The 16,884-nt window shown below is 46.0% G+C and overlaps 1 protein-coding gene across 1 annotated transcript in view; it reads left to right on the top strand.

Moving 5' to 3' along the window:
• Window positions 1–16,884, top strand: part of LOC126088242 (esterase E4-like) — a 450,967-nt gene that overhangs the window by 121,504 nt on the left and 312,579 nt on the right. Inside the window, exon 3 of the mRNA XM_049906372.1 lies at window positions 3,252–3,411. Within this exon, the coding sequence (XP_049762329.1) occupies window positions 3,252–3,411 (160 nt within the window). The remainder of the gene's footprint in view (window positions 1–3,251; window positions 3,412–16,884) is intronic.

The following is a 16,884-nucleotide window of genomic DNA, read 5'->3' as shown; positions in this document are numbered from 1 at the left end:
AATCGGTGAAAAGTTTTTATCTTTGACGTACTATAATCGATAGTTAAAATTTTTTATCTCTGACAAGGTTTATCTCAGCTATCACGTGAAATCCAGACCACGCCCACTTACCACAGTATTTAGGCCGCTCTTCGACGTCCGACTCGTCAGTCGGCAAGACTCAGCACAACCAGGAGCACCTCTGAAGATGTCCAACGTAGCTTTGGACGAAACGTCAGGGATTGAAGAATTCCATGGACCACAGCCATAGAACCCGGAAAAATTCTCATCAAACGAAAAGAAATGTCAATAACCGCTTAACAGAACACAAAATGAATTGTCGACTGGGACATACCGACAAATCAGCCGCAGCGGAACACGTTGTTAAAGACGGTGATCGTGAAATAAAACGTTGTGAGACGAGCTTGCTAGCTAGGACATCGCAGTATTATGCACGCATGTATAGAGAAGCTATAGAGATTCAGAAACACCACAATAACTTTAATGAAAAAGAAGAAGGCTTAAAGTTAGATAAGACACGGCAGTCGACTTTGCACCAACGATGTGACAATCGATTACCTTCAATCGTGAATAATGACGTTAGTCAGAGATAGACTTGAGAGTCGGCCCCACGTAACGTACCGTGGTGCCCTCTATGCGCTCAATATAAACGGGACATCCACAGCCTGGCAGTCAGTCGTTGACTCACCTGGGAAGATGTTGCCCGCAGATGGCAACAAAACGTCAGGAAGAAGAAGTTTTACAGATCCACTACGGCCTTTCTGCCCGGATGTTTTGACTAATGAAGACGCCGGCCGTGAAAGCCTACCTGAAGTGACAGTGTGAGTAAATTTTACTGACTACGAACTAATAAAGTTAATATTGGCAGTACTTGTATTACTGTAGCTTATGCCACTATAATAATGATAATTGTCACTATAATAATAATGACAAAAATAACAGTAGTTATAGTGGCAGATATAAAAAAATTATAGGTGTACAACATAGATGTTTTCTGATATAGCGACTTCTGGGGAAAGGAAAAACAGACGATCCAGGTAAACATTTTCTCGCTAGAATATCGAAAAAGAAATAGTCGCATAAACAAAGGATCAAGCAAAGTACAACTAGTCCAACAGTGTGCTGCGATACAGAAATGTCATAAAACAAAAATGGGGAAAAATGTAGCATAGCAGACAATATCACTTACTGTTATGCTGTGAACGTGAAATAACGAGCATATATCACATGAAACTTATGTCTCAGTTTCTTGAGAAACTGTTTGGCAATATTATATACCCTCCACTGCTTTCCAAAGTTGTGAAGACTTTGGAAGTGCTTATACCTATGCTCTCTCCCTTTCTTTTTTCTCTTTATTGAGCGGTTGCAATGGCCACCAGTTCCTTGCAATACTCTGAAACATACAGGATGTTTCAAAAATGACCAGTATATTTGAAACGGCAATAAAAACTAAACGAGCAGCGATAGGAATACACCGTTTGTTGCAATATGCTTGGGACAACAGTACATTTTCAGGCAGACAAACTTTCGAAATTACAGTAGTTACAATTTTCAACAACAGATGGCGCTGCGGTCTGGGAAACTCTATAGTACGATATTTTCCACATATCCACCATGCGTAGCAATAATATGGCGTAGTCTCTGAATGAAATTACCCGAAACCTTTGACAACGTGTCTGGCGGAATGGCTTCACATGCAGATGAGATGTACTGCTTCAGCTGTTCAATTGTTTCTGGATTCTGGCGGTACACCTGGTCTTTCAAGTGTCCCCACAGAAAGAAGTCACAGGGGTTCATGTCTGGCGAATAGGGAGGCCAATCCACGCCGCCTCCTGTATGTTTCGGATAGCCCAAAGCAATCACACGATCATCGAAATATTCATTCAGGAAATTAAAGACGTCGGCCGTGCGATGTGGCCGGGCACCATCTTGCATAAACCACGAGGTGTTCGCAGTGTCGTCTAAGGCAGTTTGTACCGCCACAAATTCACGAAGAATGTCCAGATAGCGTGATGCAGTAATCGTTTCGGATCTGAAAAATGGGCCAATGATTCCTTTGGAAGAAATGGCGGCCCAGACCAGTACTTTTTGAGGATGCAGGGACGATGGGACTGCAACATGGGGCTTTTCGGTTCCCCATATGCGCCAGTTCTGTTTATTGACGAAGCTGTCCAGGTAAAAATAAGCTTCGTCAGTAAACCAAATGCTGCCCACATGCATATCGCCGTCATCAATCCTGTGCACTATATCGTTAGCGAATGTCTCTTCGTGCAGCAATGGTAGCGGCGCTGAGGGGTTGCCGCGTTTGAATTTTGTATGGATAGAGGTGTAAACTCTGGCGCATGAGACGATACGTGGACGTTGGCGTCATTTGGACCGCAGCTGCAACACGGCGAACGGAAACCCGAGGCTGCTGTTGGATCACCTGCTGCACTAGCTGCGCGTTGCCCTCTGTGGTTGCCGTACGCGGTCGCCCTACCTTTCCAGCACGTTCATCCGTCACGTTCCCAGTCCGTTGAAATTTTTCAAACAGATCCTTTATTGTATCGCTTTTCGGTCCTTTGGTTACATTAAACCTCCGTTGAAAACTCCGTCTTGTTGCAACAACACTGTGTTCTAGGCGGTGGAATTCCAACACCAGAAAAATCCTCTGTTCTAAGGAATAAACCATGTTGTCTACAGCACACTTGCACGTTGTGAACAGCACTCGCTTACAGCAGAAAGACGACGTACAGAATGGCGCACCCACAGACTGCGTTGTCTTCTATATCTTTCACATCACTTGCAGCGCCATCTGTTGTTGAAAATTGTAACTACTGTAATTTCGAAAGTTTGTCTGCCTGAAAATGTACTGTTGTCCCAAGCATATTGCAACAAACGGTGTATTTCTATCGCTGCTCGTTTAGTTTTTATTGCCGTTTCAAATATACCGGTCATTTTTGAAACACCCTGTAGTTTTTAATGAGACCTTTGGTTCCTTGTTGACCTCTTGGACAAGAATTCGATGTAACTGCGTATAATCATGTGATTATGAAGAAATTTCCGCCTATGATGACTGAAGTCGGCAGTACCAGGCACTGTAAGAGTTTGTGGCCCCTGGGATCTGTGAAGGAGACCGGGCATTTCTAGACACCTACCTATTGCACCTTATCCTATGAAAATTGGTGTGCCTCAGTTTGTCGCTACAGTTGAGAACCATCTTGTTTAAACCTGGACAATCGTTGTGCTGACAGCTGTAATGATGTCCACAGGTGGAACCCGCCCCCAGCCCTGGTGGCTGGCCTGTTATGGTGTGGGTGCATGGGGGCGGCTTCGCCCACAGCTCGGGCACAACGCGCGAGTATGGACCAGACTACCTGGTGGCACACCAGGTCATCCTCGTCACCTTCAACTACCGTCTGGGACCGCTCGGTGAGTCTCACATTTCTCTCTGACTATAGAGACTGTGTCACAAGGAGCACGTTTTGCTATAAGCTTGCCCAACGGTGCACGATACTGTTGGCTATAGTGGTGTGCAATTGAGAAGGCGGGTGGTGTGGCAGTAGACAGTGCCGAGGAGCAGTGTAGCACATGGTGCGCCAGCGAATTGCATCGTTCTGCCACCTATGGCTGTAGCGAGTGGTTTAGGGCGCACTTAGAACATTTTACATAGTTTTTCATGTTAGTTTACGTCTGGTGAGGGTACATAGCCATTCCTGTGTTGAGTATGGATGACACAGAGCACACACGACAAATATTATGTTAAGAAGCGACAGCAATAGTTTCTCAAGCATGTAAGTGTATCGATGGAGAGTCAGAAGCAGAAACAATGGCCAATTATGGTGATTAATCAAGCACCGCCAATTGCTACAGAAGGTTTTACATCATCTCATTGTCTCTGTACAGCTGTACCATGCGAGGCAAGGAGAGGATATGGTTTAGTGGCTGGTATCCTCTTTCTATAACACAAACTGGATGCATATATTAACTGGGTTCTTTATTCCTAAGAATAAGAAATCTACTTCAGATAGTCATTATGGTATGAGCTCCCTGTAATAGTCCACGTTAGCCTCACTGCTGGTGAAGTACAAGTCTGCTATGTACTGTGTTCTGATCGCTATGTGCAACCTGATTCTGAGCTAGTGGAGGAGCTAACTGCTACTGCGACTCCCACAGGGCTGCGACTGATGACAGATTGGAACTCACTCGGTGTGACAGACTCTCACAACCTCTATACCACATGGTGTGCTGGCGCCAGCACCATAGGCAACAGCTGGAGTTTGTGACATGGAAAGAAATAGAGAGCACACTGGTGGTGCCACAAAGTATGCCCCATCCCTCTCTGCACAGAACTGTTGATGCAGCCACATGCGTACTTGCACACCACTATAGCACACAGTGGGGAGCGCTAGCTTACAATGCTAGCCTGCCAACCAAAGCTACCACACTGTGTGAGTTCTGCAGCAAGTTGTTTTGTGCAAGATGTCTGTTGTACTAATTGCGTGTTTTCTCAGTGTATAAGTACATCTCCTCCTTAGATGCACTAACTGATCAATAACACTTTCTCTGCAGTAATTAAAATGCACTGTGAGGTTAAGTTCCAACTGCAGGCTACAGGTTCTGACGCCACAAGCCGACGAAACTCCTGATTGGCAAGTGCAGGTAGCATTCAAAGAACGTGTTAGTACTGGAGCTATCGTAGGAACACATGGCAAAGCTTCCTACAGGCAAACAGCCTAGTACCAGCTTGGGAATCGTCACGTGGATCATCAAGTACACTTAAGAGCACGTCGTACTCTGAGTGACAAGGGCTTAAGGTGTTCAGTTTTCTACATTCTGCAAAGTGCGTGACTGCAGCTACTTTCTTGTTCCGTAAATTAAAGTTTTTCTCTCTTAATGATCACGACTGTAGCTTATGGCTAATGACTAATCATGCACCTCTGTGAGAGCTGTGTGTAAATACACTGAAGCGCCGAAGAATCTGGTATAGGCATACGTATTCAAGTACAGAGATATGTAAACAGCCAGAATATGGCGCTGCGGTCGGCAACGCGTATGTAAGACAACAAGTGTCTGGCGCAGATGTTAGATCGGTTACTGTTGCTACAGTGACAGCTTATCAAGATTTAAGTGCATTTGAACGTAGTTTTATAGTCGGCGCACGAGCGATGGGACACAGAATCTCCGAGGTAGCGATGAAGTGGGGATTTTCCCGTACGACCATTTCACGGGTGTGCCGTGAATATCAGGTATCTGGTAAAACATCAAATCTCTGGCATGGCTGCTGCCGGAAAAGATCCTGCAGGACCAACGACGACTTAAGAGAATCGTTCAACATGACAAAAGTGCAACCCTTCCGCAAATTGCTGCAGATTTCAATGCTGGGCCATCAGCAAGTGTCAGCTTGTGAATCATTCGAAGAAACATCATTGATATGGGCTTCGAAACCGAAGGCCCAGTAGTGTACACTTGATGACTGCACGACACAAAGCTTTTGCCTCGCCTGTGCCCGTTGAAAGGTGGTTGCACTGAGCCACAGCGCCAGAGATCGCGCCAGAGAGTTTTGTTCCGCCGCCTCCACTGGCAGTGATTATTGAGAAGTAGCGGCAGGCAGTTCTTGTCGAGAAGCGGTGGTCGGCGGTTCTTGTTCAGATGTAGTGGAGAGTGGTTGTCGTGAAGTCGGAGTGGAGAGTTGTTGAGATGTGGTAGTAGTGAGTGTTTGTTCCATGTTTTATGCAGTTATTTGATGGGAGAGATAGCAGATGTTATTCTAATGGAGATATTGTAATGATCAGAGTGCATTTCGTCAATATATATGAAGGTAACAAAACACCCACTGAGCCACAGCGCCAGAGATCGCGCCAGAGAGTTTTGTTCCGCCGCCTCCACTGGCAGTGATTATTGAGAAGTAGCGGCAGGCAGTTCTTGTCGAGAAGCGGTGGTCGGCGGTTCTTGTTCAGATGTAGTGGAGAGTGGTTGTCGTGAAGTCGGAGTGGAGAGTTGTTGAGATGTGGTAGTAGTGAGTGTTTGTTCCATGTTTTATGCAGTTATTTGATGGGAGAGATAGCAGATGTTATTCTAATGGAGATATTGTAATGATCAGAGTGCATTTCGTCAATATATATGAAGGTAACAAAACACCCACTGAGCCACAGCGCCAGAGATCGCGCCAGAGAGTTTTGTTCCGCCGCCTCCACTGGCAGTGATTATTGAGAAGTAGCGGCAGGCAGTTCTTGTCGAGAAGCGGTGGTCGGCGGTTCTTGTTCAGATGTAGTGGAGAGTGGTTGTCGTGAAGTCGGAGTGGAGAGTTGTTGAGATGTGGTAGTAGTGAGTGTTTGTTCCATGTTTTATGCAGTTATTTGATGGGAGAGATAGCAGATGTTATTCTAATGGAGATATTGTAATGATCAGAGTGCATTTCGTCAATATATATGAAGGTAACAAAACACCCACTGAGCCACAGCGCCAGAGATCGCGCCAGAGAGTTTTGTTCCACCGCCTCCACTGGCAGTGATTATTGAGAAGTAGCGGCAGGCAGTTCTTGTCGAGAAGCGGTGGTCGGCGGTTCTTGTTCAGATGTAGTGGAGAGTGGTTGTCGTGAAGTCGGAGTGGAGAGTTGTTGAGATGTGGTAGTAGTGAGTGTTTGTTCCATGTTTTATGCAGTTATTTGATGGGAGAGATAGCAGATGTTATTCTAATGGAGATATTGTAATGATCAGAGTGCATTTCGTCAATATATATGAAGGTAACAAAACACCCACTGAGCCACAGCGCCAGAGATCGCGCCAGAGAGTTTTGTTCCGCCGCCTCCACTGGCAGTGATTATTGAGAAGTAGCGGCAGGCAGTTCTTGTCGAGAAGCGGTGGTCGGCGGTTCTTGTTCAGATGTAGTGGAGAGTGGTTGTCGTGAAGTCGGAGTGGAGAGTTGTTGAGATGTGGTAGTAGTGAGTGTTTGTTCCATGTTTTATGCAGTTATTTGATGGGAGAGATAGCAGATGTTATTCTAATGGAGATATTGTAATGATCAGAGTGCATTTCGTCAATATATATGAAGGTAACAAAACACCCACTGAGCCACAGCGCCAGAGATCGCGCCAGAGAGTTTTGTTCTGCCGCCTCCACTGGCAGTGATTATTGAGAAGTAGCGGCAGGCAGTTCTTGTCGAGAAGCGGTGGTAGGCGGTTCTTGTTCAGATGTAGTGGAGAGTGGTTGTCGTGAAGTCGGAGTGGAGAGTTGTTGAGATGTGGTAGTAGTGAGTGTTTGTTCCATGTTTTATGCAGTTATTTGATGGGAGAGATAGCAGATGTTATTCTAATGGAGATATTGTAATGATCAGAGTGCATTTCGTCAATATATATGAAGGTAACAAAACACCCACTGAGCCACAGCGCCAGAGATCGCGCCAGAGAGTTTTATTCCGCCGCCTCCACTGGCAGTGATTATTGAGAAGTAGCGGCAGGCAGTTCTTGTCGAGAAGCGGTGGTAGGCGGTTCTTGTTCAGATGTAGTGGAGAGTGGTTGTCGTGAAGTCGGAGTGGAGAGTTGTTGAGATGTGGTAGTAGTGAGTGTTTGTTCCATGTTTTATGCAGTTATTTGATGGGAGAGATAGCAGATGTTATTCTAATGGAGATATTGTAATGATCAGAGTGCATTTCGTCAATATATATGAAGGTAACAAAACACCCACTGAGCCACAGCGCCAGAGATCGCGCCAGAGAGTTTTGTTCCGCCGCCTCCACTGGCAGTGATTATTGAGAAGTAGCGGCAGGCAGTTCTTGTCGAGAAGCGGTGGTCGGCGGTTCTTGTTCAGATGTAGTGGAGAGTGGTTGTCGTGAAGTCGGAGTGGAGAGTTGTTGAAATGTGGTAGTAGTGAGTGTTTGTTCCATGTTTTATGCAGTTATTTGATGGGAGAGATAGCAGATGTTATTCTAATGGAGATATTGTAATGATCAGAGTGCATTTCGTCAATATATATGAAGGTAACAAAACACCCACTGAGCCACAGCGCCAGAGATCGCGCCAGAGAGTTTTGTTCCGCCGCCTCCACTGGCAGTGATTATTGAGAAGTAGCGGCAGGCAGTTCTTGTCGAGAAGCGGTGGTCGGCGGTTCTTGTTCAGATGTAGTGGAGAGTGGTTGTCGTGAAGTCGGAGTGGAGAGTTGTTGAGATGTGGTAGTAGTGAGTGTTTGTTCCATGTTTTATGCAGTTATTTGATGGGAGAGATAGCAGATGTTATTCTAATGGAGATATTGTAATGATCAGAGTGCATTTCGTCAATATATATGAAGGTAACAAAACACCCACTGAGCCACAGCGCCAGAGATCGCGCCAGAGAGTTTTGTTCCGCCGCCTCCACTGGCAGTGATTATTGAGAAGTAGCGGCAGGCAGTTCTTGTCGAGAAGCGGTGGTCGGCGGTTCTTGTTCAGATGTAGTGGAGAGTGGTTGTCGTGAAGTCGGAGTGGAGAGTTGTTGAGATGTGGTAGTAGTGAGTGTTTGTTCCATGTTTTATGCAGTTATTTGATGGGAGAGATAGCAGATGTTATTCTAATGGAGATATTGTAATGATCAGAGTGCATTTCGTCAATATATATGAAGGTAACAAAACACCCACTGAGCCACAGCGCCAGAGATCGCGCCAGAGAGTTTTGTTCCGCCGCCTCCACTGGCAGTGATTATTGAGAAGTAGCGGCAGGCAGTTCTTGTCGAGAAGCGGTGGTAGGCGGTTCTTGTTCAGATGTAGTGGAGAGTGGTTGTCGTGAAGTCGGAGTGGAGAGTTGTTGAGATGTGGTAGTAGTGAGTGTTTGTTCCATGTTTTATGCAGTTATTTGATGGGAGAGATAGCAGATGTTATTCTAATGGAGATATTGTAATGATCAGAGTGCATTTCGTCAATATATATGAAGGTAACAAAACACCCACTGAGCCACAGCGCCAGAGATCGCGCCAGAGAGTTTTGTTCCGCCGCCTCCACTGGCAGTGATTATTGAGAAGTAGCGGCAGGCAGTTCTTGTCGAGAAGCGGTGGTCGGCGGTTCTTGTTCAGATGTAGTGGAGAGTGGTTGTCGTGAAGTCGGAGTGGAGAGTTGTTGAGATGTGGTAGTAGTGAGTGTTTGTTCCATGTTTTATGCAGTTATTTGATGGGAGAGATAGCAGATGTTATTCTAATGGAGATATTGTAATGATCAGAGTGCATTTCGTCAATATATATGAAGGTAACAAAACACCCACTGAGCCACAGCGCCAGAGATCGCGCCAGAGAGTTTTGTTCCGCCGCCTCCACTGGCAGTGATTATTGAGAAGTAGCGGCAGGCAGTTCTTGTCGAGAAGCGGTGGTCGGCGGTTCTTGTTCAGATGTAGTGGAGAGTGGTTGTCGTGAAGTCGGAGTGGAGAGTTGTTGAGATGTGGTAGTAGTGAGTGTTTGTTCCATGTTTTATGCAGTTATTTGATGGGAGAGATAGCAGATGTTATTCTAATGGAGATATTGTAATGATCAGAGTGCATTTCGTCAATATATATGAAGGTAACAAAACACCCACTGAGCCACAGCGCCAGAGATCGCGCCAGAGAGTTTTGTTCCGCCGCCTCCACTGGCAGTGATTATTGAGAAGTAGCGGCAGGCAGTTCTTGTCGAGAAGCGGTGGTCGGCGGTTCTTGTTCAGATGTAGTGGAGAGTGGTTGTCGTGAAGTCGGAGTGGAGAGTTGTTGAGATGTGGTAGTAGTGAGTGTTTGTTCCATGTTTTATGCAGTTATTTGATGGGAGAGATAGCAGATGTTATTCTAATGGAGATATTGTAATGATCAGAGTGCATTTCGTCAATATATATGAAGGTAACAAAACACCCACTGAGCCACAGCGCCAGAGATCGCGCCAGAGAGTTTTGTTCCGCCGCCTCCACTGGCAGTGATTATTGAGAAGTAGCGGCAGGCAGTTCTTGTCGAGAAGCGGTGGTAGGCGGTTCTTGTTCAGATGTAGTGGAGAGTGGTTGTCGTGAAGTCGGAGTGGAGAGTTGTTGAGATGTGGTAGTAGTGAGTGTTTGTTCCATGTTTTATGCAGTTATTTGATGGGAGAGATAGCAGATGTTATTCTAATGGAGATATTGTAATGATCAGAGTGCATTTCGTCAATATATATGAATAAACAAAACACCCACTGAGCCACAGCGCCAGAGATCGCGCCAGAGAGTTTTGTTCCGCCGCCTCCACTGGCAGTGATTATTGAGAAGTAGCGGCAGGCAGTTCTTGTCGAGAAGCGGTGGTAGGCGGTTCTTGTTCAGATGTAGTGGAGAGTGGTTGTCGTGAAGTCGGAGTGGAGAGTTGTTGAGATGTGGTAGTAGTGAGTGTTTGTTCCATGTTTTATGCAGTTATTTGATGGGAGAGATAGCAGATGTTATTCTAATGGAGATATTGTAATGACCAGAGTGCATTTCGTCAATATATATGAAGGTAACAAAACACCCACTGAGCCACAGCGCCAGAGATCGCGCCAGAGAGTTTTGTTCCGCCGCCTCCACTGGCAGTGATTATTGAGAAGTAGCGGCAGGCAGTTCTTGTCGAGAAGCGGTGGTCGGCGGTTCTTGTTCAGATGTAGTGGAGAGTGGTTGTCGTGAAGTCGGAGTGGAGAGTTGTTGAGATGTGGTAGTAGTGAGTGTTTGTTCCATGTTTTATGCAGTTATTTGATGGGAGAGATAGCAGATGTTATTCTAATGGAGATATTGTAATGATCAGAGTGCATTTCGTCAATATATATGAAGGTAACAAAACACCCACTGAGCCACAGCGCCAGAGATCGCGCCAGAGAGTTTTGTTCCGCCGCCTCCACTGGCAGTGATTATTGAGAAGTAGCGGCAGGCAGTTCTTGTCGAGAAGCGGTGGTCGGCGGTTCTTGTTCAGATGTAGTGGAGAGTGGTTGTCGTGAAGTCGGAGTGGAGAGTTGTTGAGATGTGGTAGTAGTGAGTGTTTGTTCCATGTTTTATGCAGTTATTTGATGGGAGAGATAGCAGATGTTATTCTAATGGAGATATTGTAATGATCAGAGTGCATTTCGTCAATATATATGAAGGTAACAAAACACCCACTGAGCCACAGCGCCAGAGATCGCGCCAGAGAGTTTTGTTCCGCCGCCTCCACTGGCAGTGATTATTGAGAAGTAGCGGCAGGCAGTTCTTGTCGAGAAGCGGTGGTCGGCGGTTCTTGTTCAGATGTAGTGGAGAGTGGTTGTCGTGAAGTCGGAGTGGAGAGTTGTTGAGATGTGGTAGTAGTGAGTGTTTGTTCCATGTTTTATGCAGTTATTTGATGGGAGAGATAGCAGATGTTATTCTAATGGAGATATTGTAATGATCAGAGTGCATTTCGTCTATATATATGAAGGTAACAAAACACCCACTGAGCCACAGCGCCAGAGATCGCGCCAGAGAGTTTTGTTCCGCCGCCTCCACTGGCAGTGATTATTGAGAAGTAGCGGCAGGCAGTTCTTGTCGAGAAGCGGTGGTCGGCGGTTCTTGTTCAGATGTAGTGGAGAGTGGTTGTCGTGAAGTCGGAGTGGAGAGTTGTTGAGATGTGGTAGTAGTGAGTGTTTGTTCCATGTTTTATGCAGTTATTTGATGGGAGAGATAGCAGATGTTATTCTAATGGAGATATTGTAATGATCAGAGTGCATTTCGTCAATATATATGAAGGTAACAAAACACCCACTGAGCCACAGCGCCAGAGATCGCGCCAGAGAGTTTTGTTCCGCCGCCTCCACTGGCAGTGATTATTGAGAAGTAGCGGCAGGCAGTTCTTGTCGAGAAGCGGTGGTCGGCGGTTCTTGTTCAGATGTAGTGGAGAGTGGTTGTCGTGAAGTCGGAGTGGAGAGTTGTTGAGATGTGGTAGTAGTGAGTGTTTGTTCCATGTTTTATGCAGTTATTTGATGGGAGAGATAGCAGATGTTATTCTAATGGAGATATTGTAATGATCAGAGTGCATTTCGTCAATATATATGAAGGTAACAAAACACCCACTGAGCCACAGCGCCAGAGATCGCGCCAGAGAGTTTTGTTCCGCCGCCTCCACTGGCAGTGATTATTGAGAAGTAGCGGCAGGCAGTTCTTGTCGAGAAGCGGTGGTCGGCGGTTCTTGTTCAGATGTAGTGGAGAGTGGTTGTCGTGAAGTCGGAGTGGAGAGTTGTTGAGATGTGGTAGTAGTGAGTGTTTGTTCCATGTTTTATGCAGTTATTTGATGGGAGAGATAGCAGATGTTATTCTAATGGAGATATTGTAATGATCAGAGTGCATTTCGTCAATATATATGAAGGTAACAAAACACCCATTGAGCCACAGCGCCAGAGATCGCGCCAGAGAGTTTTGTTCCGCCGCCTCCACTGGCAGTGATTATTGAGAAGTAGCGGCAGGCAGTTCTTGTCGAGAAGCGGTGGTCGGCGGTTCTTGTTCAGATGTAGTGGAGAGTGGTTGTCGTGAAGTCGGAGTGGAGAGTTGTTGAGATGTGGTAGTAGTGAGTGTTTGTTCCATGTTTTATGCAGTTATTTGATGGGAGAGATAGCAGATGTTATTCTAATGGAGATATTGTAATGATCAGAGTGCATTTCGTCAATATATATGAAGGTAACAAAACACCCACTGAGCCACAGCGCCAGAGATCGCGCCAGAGAGTTTTGTTCCGCCGCCTCCACTGGCAGTGATTATTGAGAAGTAGCGGCAGGCAGTTCTTGTCGAGAAGCGGTGGTCGGCGGTTCTTGTTCAGATGTAGTGGAGAGTGGTTGTCGTGAAGTCGGAGTGGAGAGTTGTTGAGATGTGGTAGTAGTGAGTGTTTGTTCCATGTTTTATGCAGTTATTTGATGGGAGAGATAGCAGATGTTATTCTAATGGAGATATTGTAATGATCAGAGTGCATTTCGTCAATATATATGAAGGTAACAAAACACCCACTGAGCCACAGCGCCAGAGATCGCGCCAGAGAGTTTTGTTCCGCCGCCTCCACTGGCAGTGATTATTGAGAAGTAGCGGCAGGCAGTTCTTGTCGAGAAGCGGTGGTCGGCGGTTCTTGTTCAGATGTAGTGGAGAGTGGTTGTCGTGAAGTCGGAGTGGAGAGTTGTTGAGATGTGGTAGTAGTGAGTGTTTGTTCCATGTTTTATGCAGTTATTTGATGGGAGAGATAGCAGATGTTATTCTAATGGAGATATTGTAATGATCAGAGTGCATTTCGTCAATATATATGAAGGTAACAAAACACCCACTGAGCCACAGCGCCAGAGATCGCGCCAGAGAGTTTTGTTCCGCCGCCTCCACTGGCAGTGATTATTGAGAAGTAGCGGCAGGCAGTTCTTGTCGAGAAGCGGTGGTCGGCGGTTCTTGTTCAGATGTAGTGGAGAGTGGTTGTCGTGAAGTCGGAGTGGAGAGTTGTTGAGATGTGGTAGTAGTGAGTGTTTGTTCCATGTTTTATGCAGTTATTTGATGGGAGAGATAGCAGATGTTATTCTAATGGAGATATTGTAATGATCAGAGTGCATTTCGTCAATATATATGAAGGTAACAAAACACCCATTGAGCCACAGCGCCAGAGATCGCGCCAGAGAGTTTTGTTCCGCCGCCTCCACTGGCAGTGATTATTGAGAAGTAGCGGCAGGCAGTTCTTGTCGAGAAGCGGTGGTCGGCGGTTCTTGTTCAGATGTAGTGGAGAGTGGTTGTCGTGAAGTCGGAGTGGAGAGTTGTTGAGATGTGGTAGTAGTGAGTGTTTGTTCCATGTTTTATGCAGTTATTTGATGGGAGAGATAGCAGATGTTATTCTAATGGAGATATTGTAATGATCAGAGTGCATTTCGTCAATATATATGAAGGTAACAAAACACCCACTGAGCCACAGCGCCAGAGATCGCGCCAGAGAGTTTTGTTCCGCCGCCTCCACTGGCAGTGATTATTGAGAAGTAGCGGCAGGCAGTTCTTGTCGAGAAGCGGTGGTCGGCGGTTCTTGTTCAGATGTAGTGGAGAGTGGTTGTCGTGAAGTCGGAGTGGAGAGTTGTTGAGATGTGGTAGTAGTGAGTGTTTGTTCCATGTTTTATGCAGTTATTTGATGGGAGAGATAGCAGATGTTATTCTAATGGAGATATTGTAATGATCAGAGTGCATTTCGTCTATATATATGAAGGTAACAAAACACCCACTGAGCCACAGCGCCAGAGATCGCGCCAGAGAGTTTTGTTCCGCCGCCTCCACTGGCAGTGATTATTGAGAAGTAGCGGCAGGCAGTTCTTGTCGAGAAGCGGTGGTCGGCGGTTCTTGTTCAGATGTAGTGGAGAGTGGTTGTCGTGAAGTCGGAGTGGAGAGTTGTTGAGATGTGGTAGTAGTGAGTGTTTGTTCCATGTTTTATGCAGTTATTTGATGGGAGAGATAGCAGATGTTATTCTAATGGAGATATTGTAATGATCAGAGTGCATTTCGTCAATATATATGAAGGTAACAAAACACCCACTGAGCCACAGCGCCAGAGATCGCGCCAGAGAGTTTTGTTCCGCCGCCTCCACTGGCAGTGATTATTGAGAAGTAGCGGCAGGCAGTTCTTGTCGAGAAGCGGTGGTCGGCGGTTCTTGTTCAGATGTAGTGGAGAGTGGTTGTCGTGAAGTCGGAGTGGAGAGTTGTTGAGATGTGGTAGTAGTGAGTGTTTGTTCCATGTTTTATGCAGTTATTTGATGGGAGAGATAGCAGATGTAATTCTAATGGAGATATTGTAATGATCAGAGTGCATTTCGTCAATATATATGAAGGTAACAAAACACCCACTGAGCCACAGCGCCAGAGATCGCGCCAGAGAGTTTTGTTCCGCCGCCTCCACTGGCAGTGATTATTGAGAAGTAGCGGCAGGCAGTTCTTGTCGAGAAGCGGTGGTCGGCGGTTCTTGTTCAGATGTAGTGGAGAGTGGTTGTCGTGAAGTCGGAGTGGAGAGTTGTTGAGATGTGGTAGTAGTGAGTGTTTGTTCCATGTTTTATGCAGTTATTTGATGGGAGAGATAGCAGATGTTATTCTAATGGAGATATTGTAATGATCAGAGTGCATTTCGTCAATATATATGAAGGTAACAAAACACCCACTGAGCCACAGCGCCAGAGATCGCGCCAGAGAGTTTTGTTCCGCCGCCTCCACTGGCAGTGATTATTGAGAAGTAGCGGCAGGCAGTTCTTGTCGAGAAGCGGTGGTCGGCGGTTCTTGTTCAGATGTAGTGGAGAGTGGTTGTCGTGAAGTCGGAGTGGAGAGTTGTTGAGATGTGGTAGTAGTGAGTGTTTGTTCCATGTTTTATGCAGTTATTTGATGGGAGAGATAGCAGATGTTATTCTAATGGAGATATTGTAATGATCAGAGTGCATTTCGTCAATATATATGAAGGTAACAAAACACCCATTGAGCCACAGCGCCAGAGATCGCGCCAGAGAGTTTTGTTCCGCCGCCTCCACTGGCAGTGATTATTGAGAAGTAGCGGCAGGCAGTTCTTGTCGAGAAGCGGTGGTCGGCGGTTCTTGTTCAGATGTAGTGGAGAGTGGTTGTCGTGAAGTCGGAGTGGAGAGTTGTTGAGATGTGGTAGTAGTGAGTGTTTGTTCCATGTTTTATGCAGTTATTTGATGGGAGAGATAGCAGATGTTATTCTAATGGAGATATTGTAATGATCAGAGTGCATTTCGTCAATATATATGAAGGTAACAAAACACCCACTGAGCCACAGCGCCAGAGATCGCGCCAGAGAGTTTTGTTCCGCCGCCTCCACTGGCAGTGATTATTGAGAAGTAGCGGCAGGCAGTTCTTGTCGAGAAGCGGTGGTCGGCGGTTCTTGTTCAGATGTAGTGGAGAGTGGTTGTCGTGAAGTCGGAGTGGAGAGTTGTTGAGATGTGGTAGTAGTGAGTGTTTGTTCCATGTTTTATGCAGTTATTTGATGGGAGAGATAGCAGATGTTATTCTAATGGAGATATTGTAATGATCAGAGTGCATTTCGTCTATATATATGAAGGTAACAAAACACCCACTGAGCCACAGCGCCAGAGATCGCGCCAGAGAGTTTTGTTCCGCCGCCTCCACTGGCAGTGATTATTGAGAAGTAGCGGCAGGCAGTTCTTGTCGAGAAGCGGTGGTCGGCGGTTCTTGTTCAGATGTAGTGGAGAGTGGTTGTCGTGAAGTCGGAGTGGAGAGTTGTTGAGATGTGGTAGTAGTGAGTGTTTGTTCCATGTTTTATGCAGTTATTTGATGGGAGAGATAGCAGATGTTATTCTAATGGAGATATTGTAATGATCAGAGTGCATTTCGTCAATATATATGAAGGTAACAAAACACCCACTGAGCCACAGCGCCAGAGATCGCGCCAGAGAGTTTTGTTCCGCCGCCTCCACTGGCAGTGATTATTGAGAAGTAGCGGCAGGCAGTTCTTGTCGAGAAGCGGTGGTCGGCGGTTCTTGTTCAGATGTAGTGGAGAGTGGTTGTCGTGAAGTCGGAGTGGAGAGTTGTTGAGATGTGGTAGTAGTGAGTGTTTGTTCCATGTTTTATGCAGTTATTTGATGGGAGAGATAGCAGATGTTATTCTAATGGAGATATTGTAATGATCAGAGTGCATTTCGTCAATATATATGAAGGTAACAAAACACCCACTGAGCCACAGCGCCAGAGATCGCGCCAGAGAGTTTTGTTCCGCCGCCTCCACTGGCAGTGATTATTGAGAAGTAGCGGCAGGCAGTTCTTGTCGAGAAGCGGTGGTCGGCGGTTCTTGTTCAGATGTAGTGGAGAGTGGTTGTCGTGAAGTCGGAGTGGAGAGTTGTTGAGATGTGGTAGTAGTGAGTGTTTGTTCCATGTTTTATGCAGTTATTTGATGGGAGAGATAGCAGATGTTATTCTAATGGAGATATTGTAATGATCAGAGTGCATTTCGTCAATATATATG

The sequence above is a fragment of the Schistocerca cancellata genome, chromosome 6 (assembly GCF_023864275.1).
Source record: "Schistocerca cancellata isolate TAMUIC-IGC-003103 chromosome 6, iqSchCanc2.1, whole genome shotgun sequence".
Lineage (NCBI taxonomy): Eukaryota > Metazoa > Arthropoda > Insecta > Orthoptera > Acrididae > Schistocerca > Schistocerca cancellata.
The sequence above is the reverse complement of the archived record's forward strand: the minus strand, read 5'-3'. Positions and strand labels throughout refer to the sequence as shown.